The sequence below is a fragment of the Euprymna scolopes genome, chromosome 3, assembly GCF_053919585.1.
Source record: "Euprymna scolopes isolate OS-2025 chromosome 3, ASM5391958v1, whole genome shotgun sequence".
NCBI classification, from domain to species: Eukaryota; Metazoa; Mollusca; class Cephalopoda; order Sepiida; family Sepiolidae; genus Euprymna; species Euprymna scolopes.
The window spans coordinates 19643381-19664143 of record NC_136484.1 but is presented as its reverse complement, the minus strand read 5'-3'; the positions used below and the strand labels follow the sequence as shown (position 1 = coordinate 19664143).

Genomic DNA, 20763 nt, shown 5'->3' with positions numbered 1-20763 from the left:
TACGCACATGTGTGTGTGGAGATGAAGGGGCCCAAACTACTGCTGATAACCATCATTTCTCTGGGAAGGAGATGTGAGTGGAAAGAGAAAAAAAAAATTATGTAAAAGTGACAGGGGTGCCTTTGTCGCAGTACTTGTCAAGGGCTGATATCAGGGCTTTTAGGGGTTTTTTTTTTTGTGTGAAGATAGGGAGGGGGGCATGATTCTCTTGAAAAAAAGAAAACTGTTCCAGACTGTTACAAATAAAGTCATTTTTTGTTATACCTTTTGTTAGTGTTTTGAATTTTGAAAATTGTTTCACATTAATTTATTATGGTGTGTGTGTGTATATATATTTGTGGAAAGAGCTTGGTCATATCCTTGAAAACACTATTTCATAATTTGAAACTTTTAGAAAAAAAAAGAAACAAAGTTATAAAGTATTTTATTAAATGATTAAATTATTTTTTTTCTGAAACTGTCAGTGAATTTGATTTCAGATTTGCAACCATCGATAAAATTGGATGTATACTTTTCTTACTCCATGAGGGAGAGGGAGTCAACAACTCGAGGTTAATGTCACCAGTAAAATGAAAAATAACACTTAAAAAAAGAAAAAAAAAGAAAAAAAGTGTCTTACATCGAAATTAAAATATTTTATAACATTTGGCTTTCTAAAATTTTCAAATCAACTTATATATATATATATATATATGTGTGTTGGGAGGATGAATGCAGGAAAATCAGTACTTTTGAGGTTATCAGAATCAGTATTGAAAAAAAATAAGCCTAATTTCCGATTCCAAAAACGATTCTTTGCATTTTATGAAAACTTAAGTTTCCATTGCTGGTACCACTGATAAATATTTACTGTCTTTAAACAATTATTAAAACTAAAATCTATAGATCCTAATAACATAAAAATACAATGTAAATGTATCTTATTTTCATAAAATAAAATAAAAATGAAACTTTATATAAATTCGCTTTGTACACTTTAATGTAGTTTATTTACGATGTTTGCAAAAAATATTTTAAAAGTTCAAAAAATTGTTTTTATCAAGAAAAATACGATCAAACATTATTGATAATTAAATCAAAAGTAAAATATAAAAAGTATTTCTAAATATTTTTAACTATTTTATGCTCACAGCTTTTGTCCAGTTGGATTTTGTCCGGTAGACTTTTGTCCGGGCCCCATATCTAACATTTGCAAATATTAGGCGGATGAGAAAAGGTTGACTTTGAATTCCCGATGACTGTGTAACTAATGCCCACAGCCCACTAGGGAACGCCGATCATGCAGTAGTAATAGTTGAAATAGCCCTATACTTTATAGCTAAAACTGAAGAGCCAGTGCTCAAAATAACGAGATATTATAAAAAGGCTGACTGGGAAGCCATCAGGGAACTCATCAGGGACACCCCATGGCGAAATATCTTTTCACTTCCTGCTGAATAGTGCGCAAATGAGGCCACTGAATGGTCCAAAACAGCAATTGAAGCACATGTTCCCACACGGAAATTTTATAGCAAACCCCACTCTCCCCAATAGTTTACTTCTAGTTGTGCAGCTGCCATTGCGCAAAGGCAGCATGCGTACCACAGATTTAACTGACATAAGTCCAGTTCAAACAGGCAGAAGTATATAGAAGCCAGAAGTAACGTTAAGAAAGAAGTAGCAACAGCTAAGAGAGAATTTACTGAAACCACCAAAAAAACGCATCGAAGCACAGAAATTAGGAACCCGCGACTTCTGGAAAATCTACAACAGTGTAGTAAATGATGGGCAATCAACAATTCCCCCACTAACCAACAATCATGAGTTTGTTTGCTCTGCAACTGAGAAGGCTAGCATGCTTGCCAGCCGGTTTGCCTCAAACTACACACTGGACCCTGCCTTGACTTTCCTTTGCGGACAGACGCCACACTAGACGATATGAAACTCACCCTTTCTCAGGTGCATGCTATCATAAGAAATCTTGACACTGCAGAAGCATGTGGACCTGATCTCATCCTGGCTGTGCTATTAAAAAAGTGCTCAGCCGAAGTAGCTCCAGTTCTCTCCAAACTTTACAACAAATGCCTTAATGAATCTTGCTTTCCTGCCTGCTGGAAAACTGCTTCTGTAGTACCAGTTTTCAAGAATTCTGGTGAAAGAACTGACCCAGTAAATTATCGCCCCATTAGTCTCCTCCCACTTTTCGCCAAAATATTTGAGACTATAATTAACCAAGCTCTAGTCCATCACCTTACAGATGCTAAACTTCTAACTGACCAACAATATGGATTTAGAGAAGCCCGTTCAACAGCAGACATCCTAACTGTAATCTCAGAATGTATATACCACTCACTGGACAAAGCGGGGGAGAGTAGAGCGGTAGCTCTAGATATATTTAAGGCTTTTGACAGGGTATGACATGAAGGTCTTCTCAGGAAAATCAGATCATACGGTATCACTGGAAAAATACTTAACATAATTAAATCCTTCTTAGATAAGAGAAAAATCCAAGTTGTCCTCGACGGTCGTACATCTAAACAATATGATATAAATGCAGGAGTGCCTCAGGGGTCTATCCTAGGACCTCTGTTATTCCTAATATTCATAAATGACCTCCCTGACAAAATTGCCTGTGAGATGGGTATATATGCTGACACCACACTCTATAACAGACACGACAGGAAAACAAATGAACACATATCTAAAGAAATGGCAAATGGCAGAAACACTAGAGGATGATCTCCGATATGTAATGGAATGGGGACATAAATGGATGGTCAAATTCAATGCTGCCAAGATTAAACTCGTTTCCTTCAATAATTACAAGAAACCTTCTCTACCACCAATAGCAATGGCCAATGACTCTTTATCTGAAAGTACATTCTTTAAATTCCTCGGTCTAACGCTCTCAGGAAACATGAATTGGAACAACTACATTGAGAGTATCGCCAGGACCGCTGCGAAGAGGGTAGGTTCTCTCTACTGTGCTCGAAAGATACTAACGCCCGAAAGTATCCTATACCTCTATAAGGCCACCATTCGCCCATGTATGGAGTATTGTTGTCGTATTTGGGCCGGTGCATCTCCCACTAGTCTCTCGCTCTTAGACAAGGTTCAAAAGAAAGTCGCCAATCTGATAGGTCCTGAACTGTCATCTAAACTTCAGCCCCTGTCCCATCGACGAAATGTTGCATCCCTCTGCCTTTTCTACAAGTACTTTAACGGTGAATGCTCTGACGAACTGCAAACACTTGTGCCCCCTCGACGTAAATACCCCCGACAAACCTGACAAGCAGCTAAATCCCACCCCTTCACAGTAGAGATCCCTAGATGTAAGAGAGCCTTCTACTCCAGTAGTTTCTTCCTCAGGACAGCTAGACTTTCAAATTCCCTGCCGGATCCCTGCTTCCCCAACTGTACTGACATGCAGAAGTTCAAGTGCAACATGAACCGACATCTTGCTGCCCAACTCCCTACACAGTACCCTTGATGCCTATGTCCCTGATAGTAGCCCCCTACACCAAAGTGGCAATGTGCCTTGTTTGGCGTGAAAATGTAATAATAAAAAAAAAATTAAAAAAAAAAAAAGAGGTATAAATCAATGTGAATTTTTACACTTTCATATGAAATAATGTTTGGCATCTTTGATTCTGTCTGTATTACTTACATTTAGACTTAGGAATTTCTGTGGCACCTACGGCAGTCAAAGTAATTCACTATTTTCAGCCTGAAGGCAGATCCGCCTTCCCACCACATGTCTATATACAGATTATAAAACAAAATTAATCAAGACTGTTTAAGGTGGATTTAGAAAACCATAAAATCGAAACTACTAGCAAAAATGATTCTTGGTTTATTGAAACCTTTGGGTAGTTTATTTGTCACAGAAATGTTCCACTGACTAGATCTATGTGAAAGATGGAAAATTTGTCAAATGTAGGCATATTTTTAAATGTTATTTTAAAGACATTTAAATTGTGTTTTACGAATTAAAAATTAATTACTAACATTTTCCCAATTACTTTTCATATTTAAACTTTAATTTTAACAAATCTTTGTAGAAATTAAATAGATTCTTTTTTACTAAATACAAACTTATAAATATTATTATTTTGTTGTTGTAAATTAACACCTCAGCTAAATAACTCCTCCAAACTAAAACGAGATTCAACCCTTTTAGGCGATTACGTGTTAACATCCTGAGAAACTTGGTGGGAAGAAAAAAAAAAGTAAATTATTCAAGAATTTAGAAGGGAGGATTTGCTTCACATATTTAACCAAAATGTATTAGTTTTCTCTAAGAGATAAATTCTTTGCATTTTTAGGGGAAGTTATGACCTTGCCAATCAAACTTAGTATTAGTGCTAAAAACTTAGTGAACATCCCTACAAAATTAGAATATTCTGTGAATAATGATCATTTTACATTAACTTTATATACGAAATTTAACTGTATAAATTCTGAAATTATTGTGTTTTTTCTTTCTGCCAAGTTTTTCAAGGTATTAACAAGTAATCACCTAAAACAAAAACAAAATCTCATTTTTATCTGAGGGTGTTAATCTACAAATTTGATATTATTAGTAATAGTGGTATTTCTATTATCTGCATCTGTTTCTTTTTGAATTAAAACAAATCAATTTATTACATATTTGTCATATTAACAGTTGCAATAACCAACCAAATCTTTGTAATTTAGGATAAAAACATTATTCTTTGGTAAAGAGAACGAACAAAATAGTTTACATCTCTGCTCCATTCTTCTCAGCTTAAGAATGTTTTCTTCAAATAGTAACCATGTTATTCAGACACTCATTCTCAACATGTTAACCTTTCTGTTCCTACACCGTCTTATTTTGCATACCAATCGTCAACTATTTTCAATGATTTATGAAAACATTCAAATAGCATTTTGTCCGCTACCAACAAGCACATACCGCCTTTGTTTTAAAAAAGAAATAAGTTGTTAGTTGTTTCACTATTTTCAATCAATTACAATAAAAAGATTTGAGAAAAATATTAAAAAAGATTTATTTGTGTAATATGTCCCCCCCCACCTCAAGTGTATTTGTTATGCTGGCAAAAATATATGTAGACATCAACCCCCCGCCCCCAAATATCCAATTAAATATTTAGAAATGTAGAAAGATTCAGAATCGGTAATTGTATCGGAATCAGAAAACATTTTGGAATCATCCCATCACTAATATATATATATATATATATATATATATATATATATATATATATATATATATATACTTGAGTGAGGGGTGCCCGGCTTTGCCTGGGTGTAAAATACGCTTAAATATGATATTTTACTTTATCCAGATTTCATATATATTATTATAGACATGATTTCAAAAGTAAAAAAAACATTATTTGGGTGCCATCAGCCAGAATCGATACCAAAACTGTAGCATTCAAAGCTGGTGACATTACCACTGTACCAACGTGACACGCATATGAACTGATTGAAAGTAAACTTAATGGAATGTACAAAATGTATAACGATTTTTTTCAATTTTGACCCCTTAAAAACTATTTTAACCGGCTAAAGACCCATAAAAGAACGGCCCTTAAAAAAATCCAATTTGAGGCCCTTAGTGCCGTTTTGCGACTTTTAGTTTTGGAGGAAATAGTTTGAAAATATGGAGACAGACAGATATATAGATGTTTACATATATATATATATATATATATATATAATATGAGTATGTATAGTGCAAATGATTTTTTATTTAGTTTTGTTGCTTATCTTCATGAACACACTGATAAAAATTTAGTGAACATCCTTACAAAGTTAAAATATTCTAGAAATGATGATCATTTTTCATTAAGTTTATATACAAAATTTAACTGTCTGTATGAATTGTAAAATTTTTTTTTTTCTTTCCGCCAAGTTTTTCACCTAAAACAAAAGGAAAAAAATCACCTAAAACAAAATATTTTTGTTTCAAAGAAGAGTTGATTTTGAATAGATTTTAACATCCATACTTGCAAAAAACAGATTTTTTCTTACCAGAAAGATAAATAAGGTATTAGGTTTAAAAAAAACATCAAAAAGAAACTGATACAAGGACCTGTGGCGCAGTGGTTAGAGTACTGGGAAAAATCAATTGCAAAAAGTGATATTCTCCTGAAAGTTGAAGGTTCAATCCTAAGTGTGGGTGACCGAAAAACACATTTGCGAATTACTTAGGACCTCTATCCAGTCATGGCTGTCGGAACAAGAGCATGCTACCCCCGTGAAGTAAATAAAGGGTTCCGCTCAAAATTCCATCCAAATCCTCGAGTTCGACAGAAACATTCCCGAGTTCGACAAGATACACCTGAAGAAAGTCTGAGGTTATATCGACCAAAACATGAAAATCACATTCAAGATGAGAACAGTAGTCCGATGAATAATACAAATAATTCTCATCTCAAAAATTCAGAAACTGAAGTTCATGTTAACAATGAATTCAATAAGTTGATGCATGCCATTGTGAGGAAGAGGGTGACAGACGAATAGTTAATAAGCTGATGCTATATGAGGATATGTGCTACGTTTCATACAAGGAAAGGAATGAAAAATGTCTGTCAAAACAATTCAAAATGAACCGTAAAAGGAAATGCATGAATAAACCGATCAACAAGTTGAAAAAAAAAACAATGAATACAAATATGTTATCAATGTTCTCGGATGAAAAAAAAAAAAAAAAAAACAAACTTTGGCAAGATCAATTCAGAAAAGATTAGAGGGTTTGCTGCCTCATTGAAATCCATAGTTATGCAGACAAAGTTTCCAGTGATCATCATTTTGTGATTGCAGTTTAAGATGATGGAGTTTCATCTGGCTGTTAATCTTTCCATCTGGCTGGAAAGCAGGACAACTGACCTGATCTTTCACTTCCCTTACACACCTTGGTAGTCCCAAATGGTTACCCACCCACATAATACTAACCAGGTTCAGCATTGCTTAACTTTGATAATCTGATGAGAACCAGTGTGTCAACATGACTGTGTCATATTCCAGTGAAAACCATGATTATCATTGAAGTAAGCAGCAGCGTAGGTGTGTATGTGTATATATTTTTTTAAATATAATTATCCACTGACACGCGTTTCATCGTCTACGACTCATCAGAGTGGCTGAATCTAGCGAGATTCGAAATCAGGACCCCACGGTAATGAGCCTAAACCCCTTACCGCTCATCCATCTCGTATGACTGTTTGGATATATTGCGATTTACTTAGATGTTGTTTTTGCGATACATTTTTGAATGAATTCAATTATTTACGAAAGTGCATTTTTACCTAAATGCCCAACTCGCATTTGTTGCATTCTTCTGTTTGTTTTACATTTTAATGGAATGTGCTCCAATGAACATGCAGCACTGGTACTCACTTTTTAGCAATACGCTCAATCAACTCATCAACAGCAAAATCCCACCCCTTCACTGTAGAAAACCCCAGATGATTTTTACTCTAATAGTTTCTTCCATCAACCTGACAGCTTTAGAATTCCCTTCCTGTTTCCCAGACTGTACCAACATGCAAAAGTTTAAATGTAATGCATCTTGCTGCACAACTCCCCACTTAGAATGTTCCTAATTCACAGTAGTTCCTTTAAGTCTCAGTGACATTATGTCTTGTTTGGGGTAAAAAAAAAAAAATTACATATGTATGATCCTAGAAATTAATTACTTATCAAGTTTTAAAATATTAATTCTGTTGTTGAAAATGAGATTTTTTTGAGAAATGTTGGTGCAAATCCAGAATTCAACCTAGTTAAAAAACAAAAGATATCGTTTTATAATGTACATACTTATTACAAAACGAAAATGTCATATTGCAAAAATCATGTAAATTGATCAAGTAGCTAGTTTTTTTGTTTTTTTAAACAAAAAAAAAAATCAAATTATATGAAGAAGACATTGTTTTGAAACACCATGTTTAGTAAATAAGGTGGAGATGACAATTCAATTTGAACTACTGAAATTAAAACCAGCCTTGTAATGGTTACAATTTAGTATTGAAATCATTAAAAATTGTAAAAAAGTGATTTTTTTTATAAAAAAAAATAAAAATTACTTGATCAATTTACCTGATTTTTGGAATATATTTGCATTCTGTGGCGGGTATGTACACCAGTAAAATCTTTTGTATTTTTGTTTTTTTTTTAAGTTAGGTTGAATTCTGGATAAGAGCCAAAATTTTGCAAAGTTTTATTTAAAAATGTTTAAATAACTACAAACGTAATTAATAAATTTTAAGTAAAATATTTGTAAATGAAAAAAAATATACTTTGAAACTTTAGATTTAATCATTTCTTTGTTATTATCTCTAGTATAAAACTTGAACCACAACATTAATATTAGCATTTTTATCAATTCCATTAAGATTTGAGGTATTCTGTTTTCCCTTGTTACATTTATTTTATGTTAGAATTTGATGAGAAAGCTTTTATCTTTTATTTATTTTTTTCACTTAAAATTTAAAAAAAAGTGTTTTCCATTTTTTTCCTATGAAACGTTCACATTTCCCAATGTTTCTTCAAAGAAAATCATTTATTTCTAAAAAAGTGAACCTTGCTTCAATGAAATTAACACCTTCCATAAAAACTGAAAATTTTTTATTGTGGTCAGTTAATAACATTAGATTGTAACGTTTTAAAAATTAGTAAAAATAAGAATCAATAAGAAAAAAACAAAATGTTGGAACACATAAGTAAAGGATGACAACAGATTCACACTTACCGGATCCAAAGCACCCGCGAAGTGTTGCTTGTCAAATAGCCATTTGCAAAAGTCCAAAATTGTATGCTCAGTATTGTGGCTTTTTGTAGATATCAGTAATTTTTTATGTGTGGACACCCACCAGTTTTTAAAAACGAGATGACAGGAAAGCAGAAGGAAATGGGACAACAAAGAGATTTATACAGTCGGGAGAGTGTTTAGTAATTTTGTTCCGGTGAGTTTTTTTTTTTCCACCCCAAACAAGGCATATTGCCCTTTGGATATAGGGGGGGGGGAGGCTACTATTTAGGATCATGTCTAGCTGGGAATTATGAGGAGTTGAGACGCTCTATTAAGGATGCCCCTATAGATCCGACCCCTAATCACAATAGCCCATCACATGTCCATGGCAACATGCCTTGCTTAGGATGAGCAAAAAGCAAAATAAAAAATTTGACCACATAGTTGCAAAAGAAAAAGCTAAATAAAACTAAAAGTAAAAAATACTCCGATCAACGCAGGGTTGGGACCATTAGTTTTATATATAATGTTCTAGTTGAAGTACTCTTCTATGCAAGAGTTCTCAAAGTTTCCTCTTCTGCTAATTCAACTAGAAATTTAAAAAAAATTATAATTTAAACATTTACATTAGAATTAAACACAATTAGAATTCATTATAAACAAATTTTATTTAGTGATAATTCAATTTTTGTTAAATTCAAAATTGAAGACCAAGACAGATTTTGGTTACTTACCACTTGTTTCAGTAGTTTAATTTTTTTTAATTATTTATTTCAACTTTTTCCACCATCAAATTTAACTGTAAAGTAAATTAACAAATTTCAAAATGAAAATTCAAATATTTGTAAAATGAAATGTTCTTATGAAAAGAAAAGTTCAAAGAAATTATCTCCCCTTACTCTTGATTGTTGGCCTAAAGCCAGTGTTCTGATTGAAACATGTTTGGCCTATTTTTTTTTTTTTTTTTTATAAACAATTCACAGTATAGTTATTTATAATTTCTATAGGTTTTATACCTGCACTATATGGATAAAGTGGACAAACAATTTTTGATTTTGCCTGCGTATGTTGTTAGTGTTGGTTGTTGTGTTTTAACGGCAGCATATCAGCCAGCGTTGAGTCATTTTATGCTGAAAGCATGTTTTCTCTACAACTGGTTTGTACATTAATTTGTTTTATATATTTTGTGTAGATAAGACAAAAAGGAAATAAAACAGAAAATAATTTAATAATCGCACTTGTTTAGCTTCAATATTTTGCTTTTATAAAACTTTACCGTAAACATAATACAATACCAAAGTGACACTCACGCTAAGGCAGGTTGAACTATCTTTCTCCAAAGTTTGGAATATCAGATTCACAAGCAGTTCCCAGTCGCATGTATACCCCATTTAGAGAAGATGATGACGTGAGGTTGTTGCAGTTCTTGCAGGGAATGCCAAAGTCTTCCTACAGAGAGCGTTGAGTATTTCCAAATGGTCACCCATCTGGTATCGAATAGGCTCAACATTGCTTAACTTTGATGATCTAAGAGAAACCGATGTGTCAACGTGACTATGTCATATGTAAGCAATAATAGGGTATTGTTGACAAGTTTTAAAAATAAATTGAGAATACCAAATCTTAAGGAAACACAATTATTAAATTATGATTTGCTTATTTTCTTTTTCCCATCTATATGCACACATTTTATCAAATATCTGTCTTTAAACAAATCTTCACATATTTTTTAAACAGAGAGAGAGAGAGAGAGAGGCTCTGACAGCTACTACTACTACTAGTATCAGTTAGAATGGACCTGGGAGTAGTGGTAACTAAGATATGACCACATTCCCAAAATTGGGGCTGAACTACTGAGTACAATTTTGGGTTCTTATCCAAAATTTCCCTATCTTAGAAAAACAAAAATCAAAGAAAAATCTGTCCAATATACATACTCATGACAAAATGAAAATATCATATTCCAAAAGTTATGTAAATTGATTAAGTACTTTTATTTTTATAAAGAAAATCATTTTTAAGCAATTACTCGGAATTTGTAAGTATTAAAGCAGAAATTTTGCAAGTTTGAACTATTGTCGAATCATCCTTTTTTCTTGAGGTTGTTTTCAAAATGATGGGGAAGAGTCTAACTCTTATCTTTGAGTGGCCCTTGGGCCTTAATAAGTGGTGACTCATGTAAAAAAAAAAAAAAAAAAAAAATGAAAAAAAAATCACTCCTTTGATACTAATAAAATTTGATTGATTTAAAAATAAAACTACTGGATCAATTTATGTGATTTTGGGAATATGATACTTTTGTTTGGTCACGGGTACATACATCATACAGATTTTTCTTTAGGATGAATTTAGGACAAGAACCCAGTTTCGTGTCAGGGCAGGTATTGATGTGATATTAGTCAACAAATTCAACTGACTTGATTTTTAAGAACAAAATTCAGTTTTTAAATAAAGTTATTGTAAAATGCATTTAATTATGTGGCTGATATGTTATCAGTCCGTTATTAAATGCTATAATGAATATTGTTGCGGTCAGAAAGGAATGGAGAGCGAAGGTTGGTAGCTTGATCGCCATTTGTCCTGATGGTAAAGTGGTCGCAAAGGTAACGTTGAGCTTTGGTAGGACGGATTCTTGAAAAGAAAAAAAAGAAAAATATATCAGAAAAGACATTTGTTATTTTTACTGGTTTTATTCGAATTATCTATGTTTTTATTTCCAAGTTTTAATGGATATCTGCACTCTGGCCGTAATGATATGGATTGCTCAATGTATACAGTAATTTATATTATATATCTATATATATAAATTTGTATTCCTGTTTGTTTGTTCACAATTTGATTAGTATATACAAAAGGTCAATTACTTAAACATCTCATTTATTTCTCTATATAGTATGATTCTTTAAAAATATACAATTAAGAGGTTACCTCATTTGCATATTGCATTAAGGAAAATCGATTTTATTAAATATCTGTATGTTAGTTTAAGTTTCTAGCGAGCGAGTTATTTTAAGTGTTCTATTTAAGATTGTTATTTCATCAACTTTAAATAATTATATCGATAATATATTTAATTTAATTTATTTGGAATTATTATTTCTGACAGATTTTTTTTTTTTTTTAGAAACGGGTAGAGTTATTTCCCCTGATGAGTTTTTTTTTTTTATATATGTTCCGAAGTTGAAAAGATAAAAAGAGACTCTTCCCACATAAAATAATTTGCTAATCACAATAAGTTTCTAGCAAGAAAAAATAATTTTGCATAGAGAGAAAGATGTTTTGCTTTATTTTTAAATATTAATAAATAAATAAATAAAATACTTATGAATAAACGAAAAGATCTCTGGGAATTGACCGACACCCCCCTCCCCCCAAAAAAGAAACAAGTCGAAAATTTCTTTTATTTACGAAAAAAAAAAAAAGCCAGTAAAAAAAAAAAAAACAAACAAAAAAAATAAACAAGCCAATGAAACGAATTCCATTTTGTTCTTAAACTTTTCAAACGCGTTAATGTCTATAACGTTACCATTTCTACAGTGGGCAAATTAGCTTTTCCCTTTATTCACTTTTCAGGTTGGAGTCTGCCTACACGGCTATTTTTTTTTTTTTTTTTTTTTGGGTCGCTCCGGCACTCGCTGCTATTTTTATTGAAACAAAAGTTGTTTTATTCATTTTTTTTTTTTTTTTTGGCGGGGGTGGGGTCCAGCACACGAACAACAAAACGTGCTCAATATCTGGAGAACAGCTTCTTTTTGTATCCATTGAGCCGAAATATCTGGTGGAGGGGGGTATCATACTTCTTTTTTTGGGTGATTACATTTACATGTTTTTATCCGTTCTTTTATTTTTTAAGCATAAATTTTCAGTATTTACTTCAAAAGTGCTCAATAAAAAGCCTGACAAATTCTCACGAGAATGAAATGCGGAATATTCTGTGTAGATTAATTGCCATATATATATTTTTCTAACTTAAAATAAATAATTTTTTTTATTTTATATTTTATTCATTTATTTATTTTTTTCCATTTAGTGTCTTTTAATAACTCTTGCTGACATTTTCTTAAGTAATAACCTGTACATTTCAGTTGACCTCTTTTTTTGCCCTATATTTTTTGCGCTTTTTAACGTCATCTGTCTGGGTCATTTTGACATTTTCTTTTCTATTTTACATGTAATTCTATCACCATTTAATCTTTTTATTTTTTTCTTTCTTCTTCATTGATTTTTCTTAATTACACTTTGTCTCGGCAGCCGTGTTAAACGCATATCTTATTTTTCTTTTATTAATATTACTGGAATTTTTTCCTCTTTTCCTTGTACATATTTGTGAATTATTCCACGGATTTCGGCCTTTTGGATTATTTTGGACCATCTTCCAATTACGTTATTTCCTTGGATTTTATTTGTGTGAATGGAAATTTAACTTTCTTGGATTTACTTTTTTGAATTTTACCATCATTGGATACTTTACCTTTCACCAGACTATCCATTCACGTGAAATCACCTTTTTCTTTACCCTATTACCCCTGCTTCACTTTTTGTTATCAAGTAAGATCTTTGACTTACTTGCAGTTTCATCAAATACTTTTGTATGCAAAATCCGAGCCCGCATTTTGCTAATTCCTACTCTCTGATGAGAAGGAAAGTATTTCTTCGAAACTCTGCGGATTAAGGACTATCCACTTATTAAGTGTTTCCTTTTCAGATTAAATATGTTTTTTTTAACTCTTTTTCAAAGTGTTTTATTAACTATTTGTTCTTTTATATATATATATATATATATATATATATATATATATATATATATATAGTCATCCACATACAGTACTGTTTCGCTGTTTCACAGCTCATCAGTGCGGCTAGACAGGCAAACTGATCCAATGGGTCATGGATGATCTAGTATACAAACATAAAATCCTACGACACTGGGGCTTTTATTGCTGCAACAAAATAAAAGACCAGATTTTTAATATAATTTATTGAAATAATGTTAGCGTAAAAGTTTAAAATGTAAAATGTACCTGATAAGCCATTAAATGACGCCTGTTTAGATCGTACGTGCGTGGTAATGGAAGTGTTCCTGTAGCAAACAGATCTTCTTGAACCTGAAACAAAATTTTTTTTTTTTTTTCAATAGAAAATCAACAGAAATGTATGTTTGAAATATTATTCTTATCTTGAATGTTATTCTCAGTTCAGATCGACACTTTTTTGGAGGTTGAATGTCCAATCTTAAGTACAGGCAATACTAAGAATATAACTGCGGATTGCTTAAACTTCTACCTGGTCATGACTTATGGAATGAGAGTATGCTACCCTTGTGGATTAAATAAACGATTCCATTCAAAATTTTGTAGAAATTCCCAAGTTCAGCAGAAAGATTGCAAAGTTTGACAAGATAAATCTAAAGAATATGACGTTTTTTAATTTTTGAGATATATTATTTGGATTCATCGGACTACTGTTCTCATCTTGAGTGTCATTTTCACTACGTTTTCATCGATGTCATTTCTATATCGAAAGCAAACTTTCACTGGACAGTACCTAAACGTCAACTCCCACCATCCATATGATCTAAAGAAAGGAATCGTCCATTGTTTACAACACCGAGCAAAAACAATATGTAGTAACAGCAATGCATACCAAGAGGAGATGGACAGTTTAAGGGAAACCCTCTACCAAAACAACTATCCAGAGAGCATGATATCAGCTTGGGTATGGCTGACCATATCTTGAGGGAAAAGGGAAACCATCTATAATCATGGGATGAAGTAACAATTATAGACTGAGAAGAACAGTAAAATGACTCAAAGAAGCAGCACATATGCTGGGTGACAATAAATTACTAAATAGACCTAGTATAGAATTTAACACGATATGGGAACTGTTAATTATAAATAATATATATACAATAACAAGTTAAAACAAAAAATTATATATATATATATATATATATATATATATATATATATATACACAGTAGTCTATGTAATAATAATTAGTAATAGTGATATTTACAACTAGAAATAAAATAAGTTTAAGGCTCCCAAAATTCATACTAGAACTGTCCAAAAGGACCCGTGGCGCAGTACTTGAAAGAATCAATTGTAAAAGTAATTTTCTCCTGAAGATTAAAGGTTGCATTCTCAGTGCGAGCGACCGAAAAATACAATTGTGAATTACTTAGGACCTCTATCCAGTCATGGCTGATGGAATAAAGAGCATGCTACTCCTGTGAAGTAAATAATGGGTCCCATTCAAATTCCCAAGTTTGAAAGAAACATTCCAGAGTTTGACAAGATACACCTGAAGAAGGTTGGAGGTTACATCGACCGAAACATTGTGAAAATAATACAAGATGAGAAGAGTAGTCCGAAGAATTCAAATAATCTTAAGATCTTAAGGTTGGAGGTCACACGGGCAAAACGCAAGAATAAACCTCAAGATAAGAACAGTAGTTTGAATAATCTGAATTATCAATCCACATTTTTAAAAATTCAGAAAAATTATCTTTAAAACTTGTACTTTGAGGAATTCAAATACTTTGTACGGTGACAGTTTTTAGTTTTGTTTTTATATAACTAGAAAAAAAAAGTGACCTGCTGGCTCACCCATTTAGCTCAGGTTAAATTGTTTGAATTATCTATATATCTAGAAAAATGAAATTGTCTGTGTGCATACATTTCCCTAGCAAATTACTCTGTCAATTTTCAGTCTAGAGACTCAAGGTTTGACATAAGGGGTACTGAGACTTGGGAAAATCTTTTTAATCGGTTTTCGGCCAGAAATTTGGCTGTCAAAGTTCAATGATTTTATCTTTGAAAACTCTACTAAACTCCACTGTCAATTTTGGGTCTAAACACTTGAAATTTTATATATATATTCATTGGACATGAATGAAACTTTTTGACTTGATTTGAGCCCAAAACAATAAATGTTAAGGGGTCAAAATTGGGGTCAAAGTTAAAAATTGACCTTTCAGCTAATTTTAGGTCTAAACAGTTAAAATTTCACATAAAGTGTATTCAGACATAGGGCAACCTTTTTAATTGGGTTTTAACTGAAAATCTGGTTGCCAAGGGGTCAAAGTACAAAAGATTTGACCTTTGCGTTCTCTAGCAAACTATTCAGCCAATTTTGGGTCTTAACATTTAAAATTTTACATAAAGGGTATTTAGACATGCAGCAAGCTTTTTAATCAGTTTTTAGGCCAAAATTTGGCTGTCAAGAGGTCAAAGTTGAAAGAGTTGATCTTTGCAAACTTTACCAAACTCCTTCACCAAGTTTGGGTCTTGTTATATCCTTACTTTAAATAAGAATACAGCAAGAAACATGGGTTTATGAGTGAAAGACAAAGGGGTTTATTTACAAGGGAATAGATGTGACTTAAGAGTTAATTGACATAGTTTCCTATTCTCTTCCTGTCTTTTTTCCTTCTGCCTCAGTCACGTAAGATGGTCAATATATCTATAGTTCATTTCATCTATGAAGGGAGATTAGGTTATTCCATTACATCAGGTCTAAACACTTGAAATTCTAGATTTAGGTTACCTGGACATGAGTCAAACTTTTTAATATATATATATATATATATATATATATATATATATATATATATACACACACACACACACACACACATATACACACAAAGTTATGAACAGTACATAAGGCCCGAGCAAAGCCGGGCTGAACTGCTAGTGATAAAATAAAAAGACTAAATTCCAAATTAGTTTCTTTCTACTTGTTCTATTTGCCCCCCTCCTCCTAACTATGGATTAAACGACATTTCTGCTTGTGATGATATTACCTTTTGTTTATAATGGACTAGTCCAATCTTTCTATTCTTTATTACTTATTGAGAGAAACAGAAACGACGACATGTATGTAGAATAAGAGCAGGGGTGGTCAAACAGGGAAAGCATAAAAGTGATAGAAAGTTAAAGAGTCACTTGGTGAGTCAATTGCAAATCACGGTTAATTAGAACAATTAAAATGGAAGATTTTTTTTTTTCAAACAAAGCTCAATCCTAACAATTCAAACTAAAGACTATTTTAGCTTTACAAAAATTTTCAAACTAAGGAATATTTTTTGCTTTACAAAAATAGGCTTAGCAGAAATCTTGTGTATAATCGAGAAAGAGTCTTTTCTCATTGCTACTTACAAAATTCCAGTTGAATTTTTAAACTTTAATATAAAAACGTTTAAAAGTAAATACTATTTTTAATGTAAACTTTTAAAATATATTTTTTATCATATAAAAACCATTCTGAAAAAGAATTATTTCAAAGCAAAGATTTTTTTACACAGAGTTTTAAAGAATTAAACTGGAATTACGTAAACATTAATCAGAAAGGACGTTTCTTCAGTATACACTAGCATAACTTCCGCTAAACAAAAAGCAAAAGTCAAAATAAAATAAATCGATTTAACTTAACCAATTTCTGTGTTACCACTAATTCTTGTGATTTGATCTAGAAATATGAAAGATATGATAACCAATTTATGTAAAATGTCTTAAATATCTTTTTTCCTTACAAAACACGAATCCCACCAATTGATTCCTCTTGTCTGGTTGGATTTATATTGTTGATAAAGGAGACAAACGTATAATTTTGGGAATGCAAATGGTTGGCATACGGTTGCTTTGTTCACTTACCATATCTTCTGGGTATCTTATGGGATCAGAGACGTAACTCCATCGTCGTCGATCCGAAACTGCTGGCACTTCATACATATGAGTTGGAACCGTTTCATTCCACAACCGAGGAAGTTTCACAAGTGTAGAATCGCTTGCAGATAAATGTCGACTACTACTGGATTTTCTGTTTGGGTAACAACAATAAAAAAGATAAAAATATCAGTGGATATTGTAATCATTTAACATCTCATTCACTTTTGCTTCCTGCTTGAAATGGGGGTGGAGTGGGGGTGTTTTTCAACACTTATGCCTGTAGTGCAATGTTATATGCGAGCGACTATAATACTATGTAATGTCCTCACCACCCTCTCTTGAGCCAAGATCTCCACACACACACACACACACACAACCAAGAATGTTAACTTGGGAAATGGTTCAGTAATTGAACAGGCAAAAAGAAGACGGAACAAATCTTTTCAGATTTTATGATAGCGCCTGGCAATTAGTGGTCAGTTGTTGAGTGATCAGTAGAGAGTGTTTGAGAAAACACAAGTTGTCATTTTTAAAGAACAGAAAACATTGTCTGGACTTTGTCAAATGCAATGAACATCATGACTTCATATTGGTCAAAAGTGTTTTTTACCGATGAAAGCAAGTTCAATAGGCTAGGCAGTGATGGTAGACAGTACATCCGTCGGAGGAAAGACAAAGAATTTAAACCTAGGTACCCAGTTTCAACGCTGCAAGGTGGTGGAGGTTCAGTTTTGGTGTGGGGCATTATTTGTACCAATACCTATAGTTCGCTTGCAAGGTCAAATTAATTCGACCAAGTACATTAATATGCTGACTGAGCATTTTCTATCCTACTTTGGTCAGAGTTTGGATGATAATCCTATCTTCATGCAGGATAATGCTCCCATTCACACAGCTGGCAATGTCAAGAGGTTCCTAGAAGAGCATGATATTCTGTGTTTGGATTGGCCTTCACAATCTCCAGACCTCAATCCTATCGAAAACATATGGCATTACATCAAGCAACAGCTATGCAATGATAAAATTTCAAATTTGGAAGAACTTTGGACAAAGATTAAAGGAAAGTGTGATGCCCTTTCCCTGGAGTATTGCTGCAGTCTAATTCAAGGGATTCCCAAAAGATTGCAGACTGCCAAATTGCAGAAGGGCTACGAAATATTAACTAGTTCATTGTGTTCCTGCTGTATTCGAGTTGTATTAATGTCCTAAAGTTACATTTAAATAACAATTTTCCATTGTGCGGACTTTCTTTTTGCCTCCTCGATTTAAAGTTATTTTTTAAATTGATGTGAACACTAGAATATTTCAATCAAAAGTCAAATATGAACAGGTAAAATTATTGAAAAATAAAAGGCGAATCAAACGAGGTATAGGTTGTTTAAAGAATTACCTGAAATTTAGCTTAAGTTTGCAGTTTTTGAAAAAAATTACAACTGTGGACTTTCTTTTGGTCACCTGTGTATGCCTGTAGTGCAATGTTGTATGCGAGCAACTGTATAATACTATGTAATGTCCCCACTGCCCTCTCTAGAGCCATCTCCACGCACACACACAACCAAGAATGTTAACTTGGGAAATGGTTCAGTAATTGAACAGGCAAAAAGAAGACGGAACAAATCTTTTCAGATTTTATGATAGCGCCTGGCAATTAGTGGTCAGTTGTTGAGTGATCAGTAGAGAGTGTTTGAGAAAACACAAGTTGTCATTTTCGTTGATAATGCAAGACAAAAATTGGCCACTTAGGATTTTTGGTTGAAACTAAATATATTCAGTGGTCAGAGTTTGACTTAGAGCAGATTTGTGTTGACCTGAAGAATGAAAACCTGGCAGAGATTTACATCAGGCAGACGATGAGATGCGCTGACTTTAACTGAATAACAACGATGATCTCGGCAGATAAATTATCTCAGCCAATACACTGGAACTTAACTAAAATGTGGACCGTAGCTTTTGGCAACCAAAGAGGAGATGTATTTTTTCTTAAAATGTAAATTTGAATTTTCTATAACATTTGAAGCATTTTAGAGCCAAACAAGAAATATATAACTTTAGAAAAATTATCTCATGAATCTGATTACTGTTACGTTTATTATGGGAAGGTGATGTGGATGACAATGCGGATTGACAACCTGGGCGTACCCCACTCAGTTCCACTTTCACTTATAGGTGTTGGCAACCTTTACTTTCTGAAAGGATCTGAAAGATTCATCGAAAGCTATACCAACAGCAGAATCCAACTAACCAACAAATGTCATACTATGCTGAACGATACAAATTTAATTTACAGAAAAATATTTATTCACAAATGTAAGGGAAATAATTTGTTTTTGTCAAATATATTCGTTGTAAGGGAGATAACTATGACTAGAGCCAACCGTTTTGGCCTTGTAAAAAATAAATGGATAAATTTGAGATGAATGCAAGCATTAGACTTATGCTGGTTGACTGCAAAAAAGATGCAAATTTGAAAAACAGGTGTTTAGAAAGAAAAGCTTGGAATGGAGTTGATAGCTACTGGTAATGCTGACCAATTCAACAAATATACAATATTGATGAACTTTTTAGGGTTTTTTTTTTTTTTTTTTTTAAATAATTTCCATTTTTGTGAAATATTTTGTTTTTAAGATAAACTCAAAGTTTTTGTTGATCTGAATTCATCAACCAATCTTTTTTAGTGTACAGTCCCTCTCCGCAGAGAATTTCGATATTTGAAAGAAATGTTTAAGAAAGTTTTTAAGTTTTGTAACTCACTTGGCCTTTCGTCGACAGAAAGAAATGCAGAAAATGCAAATCATAATCGTCAGCAACAACAAACCACCAAGAGTGCTGCATAAAATAATCACCAAATCTAAAAAGAAAGAAAATTAATTTATTTTGGGCATGATCTGACTTTTATAGAAAATGAAAAATCAACCTGTCGAAATTAGCTAAACCAAAAATAGCAAATCTTGAACATACAAAGATTAATTTTATTTTACAGCATAACACCTTGAGGTTATTTTATAGGAAATCCGGTCATTTTGTTAATTTTTTTTTAGATTTCAAGTTTTTAATATGTTTAAATATATGCAGAAGCCATTCATTTTTGTAAAAGATTTCATGCGTAAAGTTTTTTTTATATTTTTAAATATTTATTCATGGTGTTTGGTTTGCTTGTTTTGTAAAGGAAATTTGTTGTTTTTGTTTGTAGCTTTGCAGAACATAAGATTTACAAAGGAAAAAATCAGTAACATTAATGTTTGGTGCATCTTAGATTAGGAATACAATATCTTCAGACAACCTGATCAGATGGAACATAAGAGCTTGACATCATTTAAAATAGAGCTTTATAGTAAGAATAAATTATTAATTAAAAAATTAACAGAATAA

At 32.5% G+C, this 20763-nt stretch overlaps 1 protein-coding gene across 1 annotated transcript in view; it reads right to left on the bottom strand.

The window, feature by feature from the left end:
• Positions 1 to 8359: 8359 nt before the first annotated feature.
• The window catches only part of LOC145252652 (uncharacterized), a 91633-nt gene continuing 79229 nt past the window's right edge, over positions 8360 to 20763 (bottom strand). The window contains exons 8-11 of the mRNA XM_080112401.1: positions 20146 to 20242; positions 17380 to 17545; positions 13741 to 13824; positions 8360 to 11350 (exon numbers count right to left, since the gene is read on the bottom strand). Coding sequence (XP_079968527.1) covers positions 11252 to 11350; positions 13741 to 13824; positions 17380 to 17545; positions 20146 to 20242 — 446 coding nt within the window. The 3' untranslated portion in view covers positions 8360 to 11251. The remainder of the gene's footprint in view (positions 11351 to 13740; positions 13825 to 17379; positions 17546 to 20145; positions 20243 to 20763) is intronic.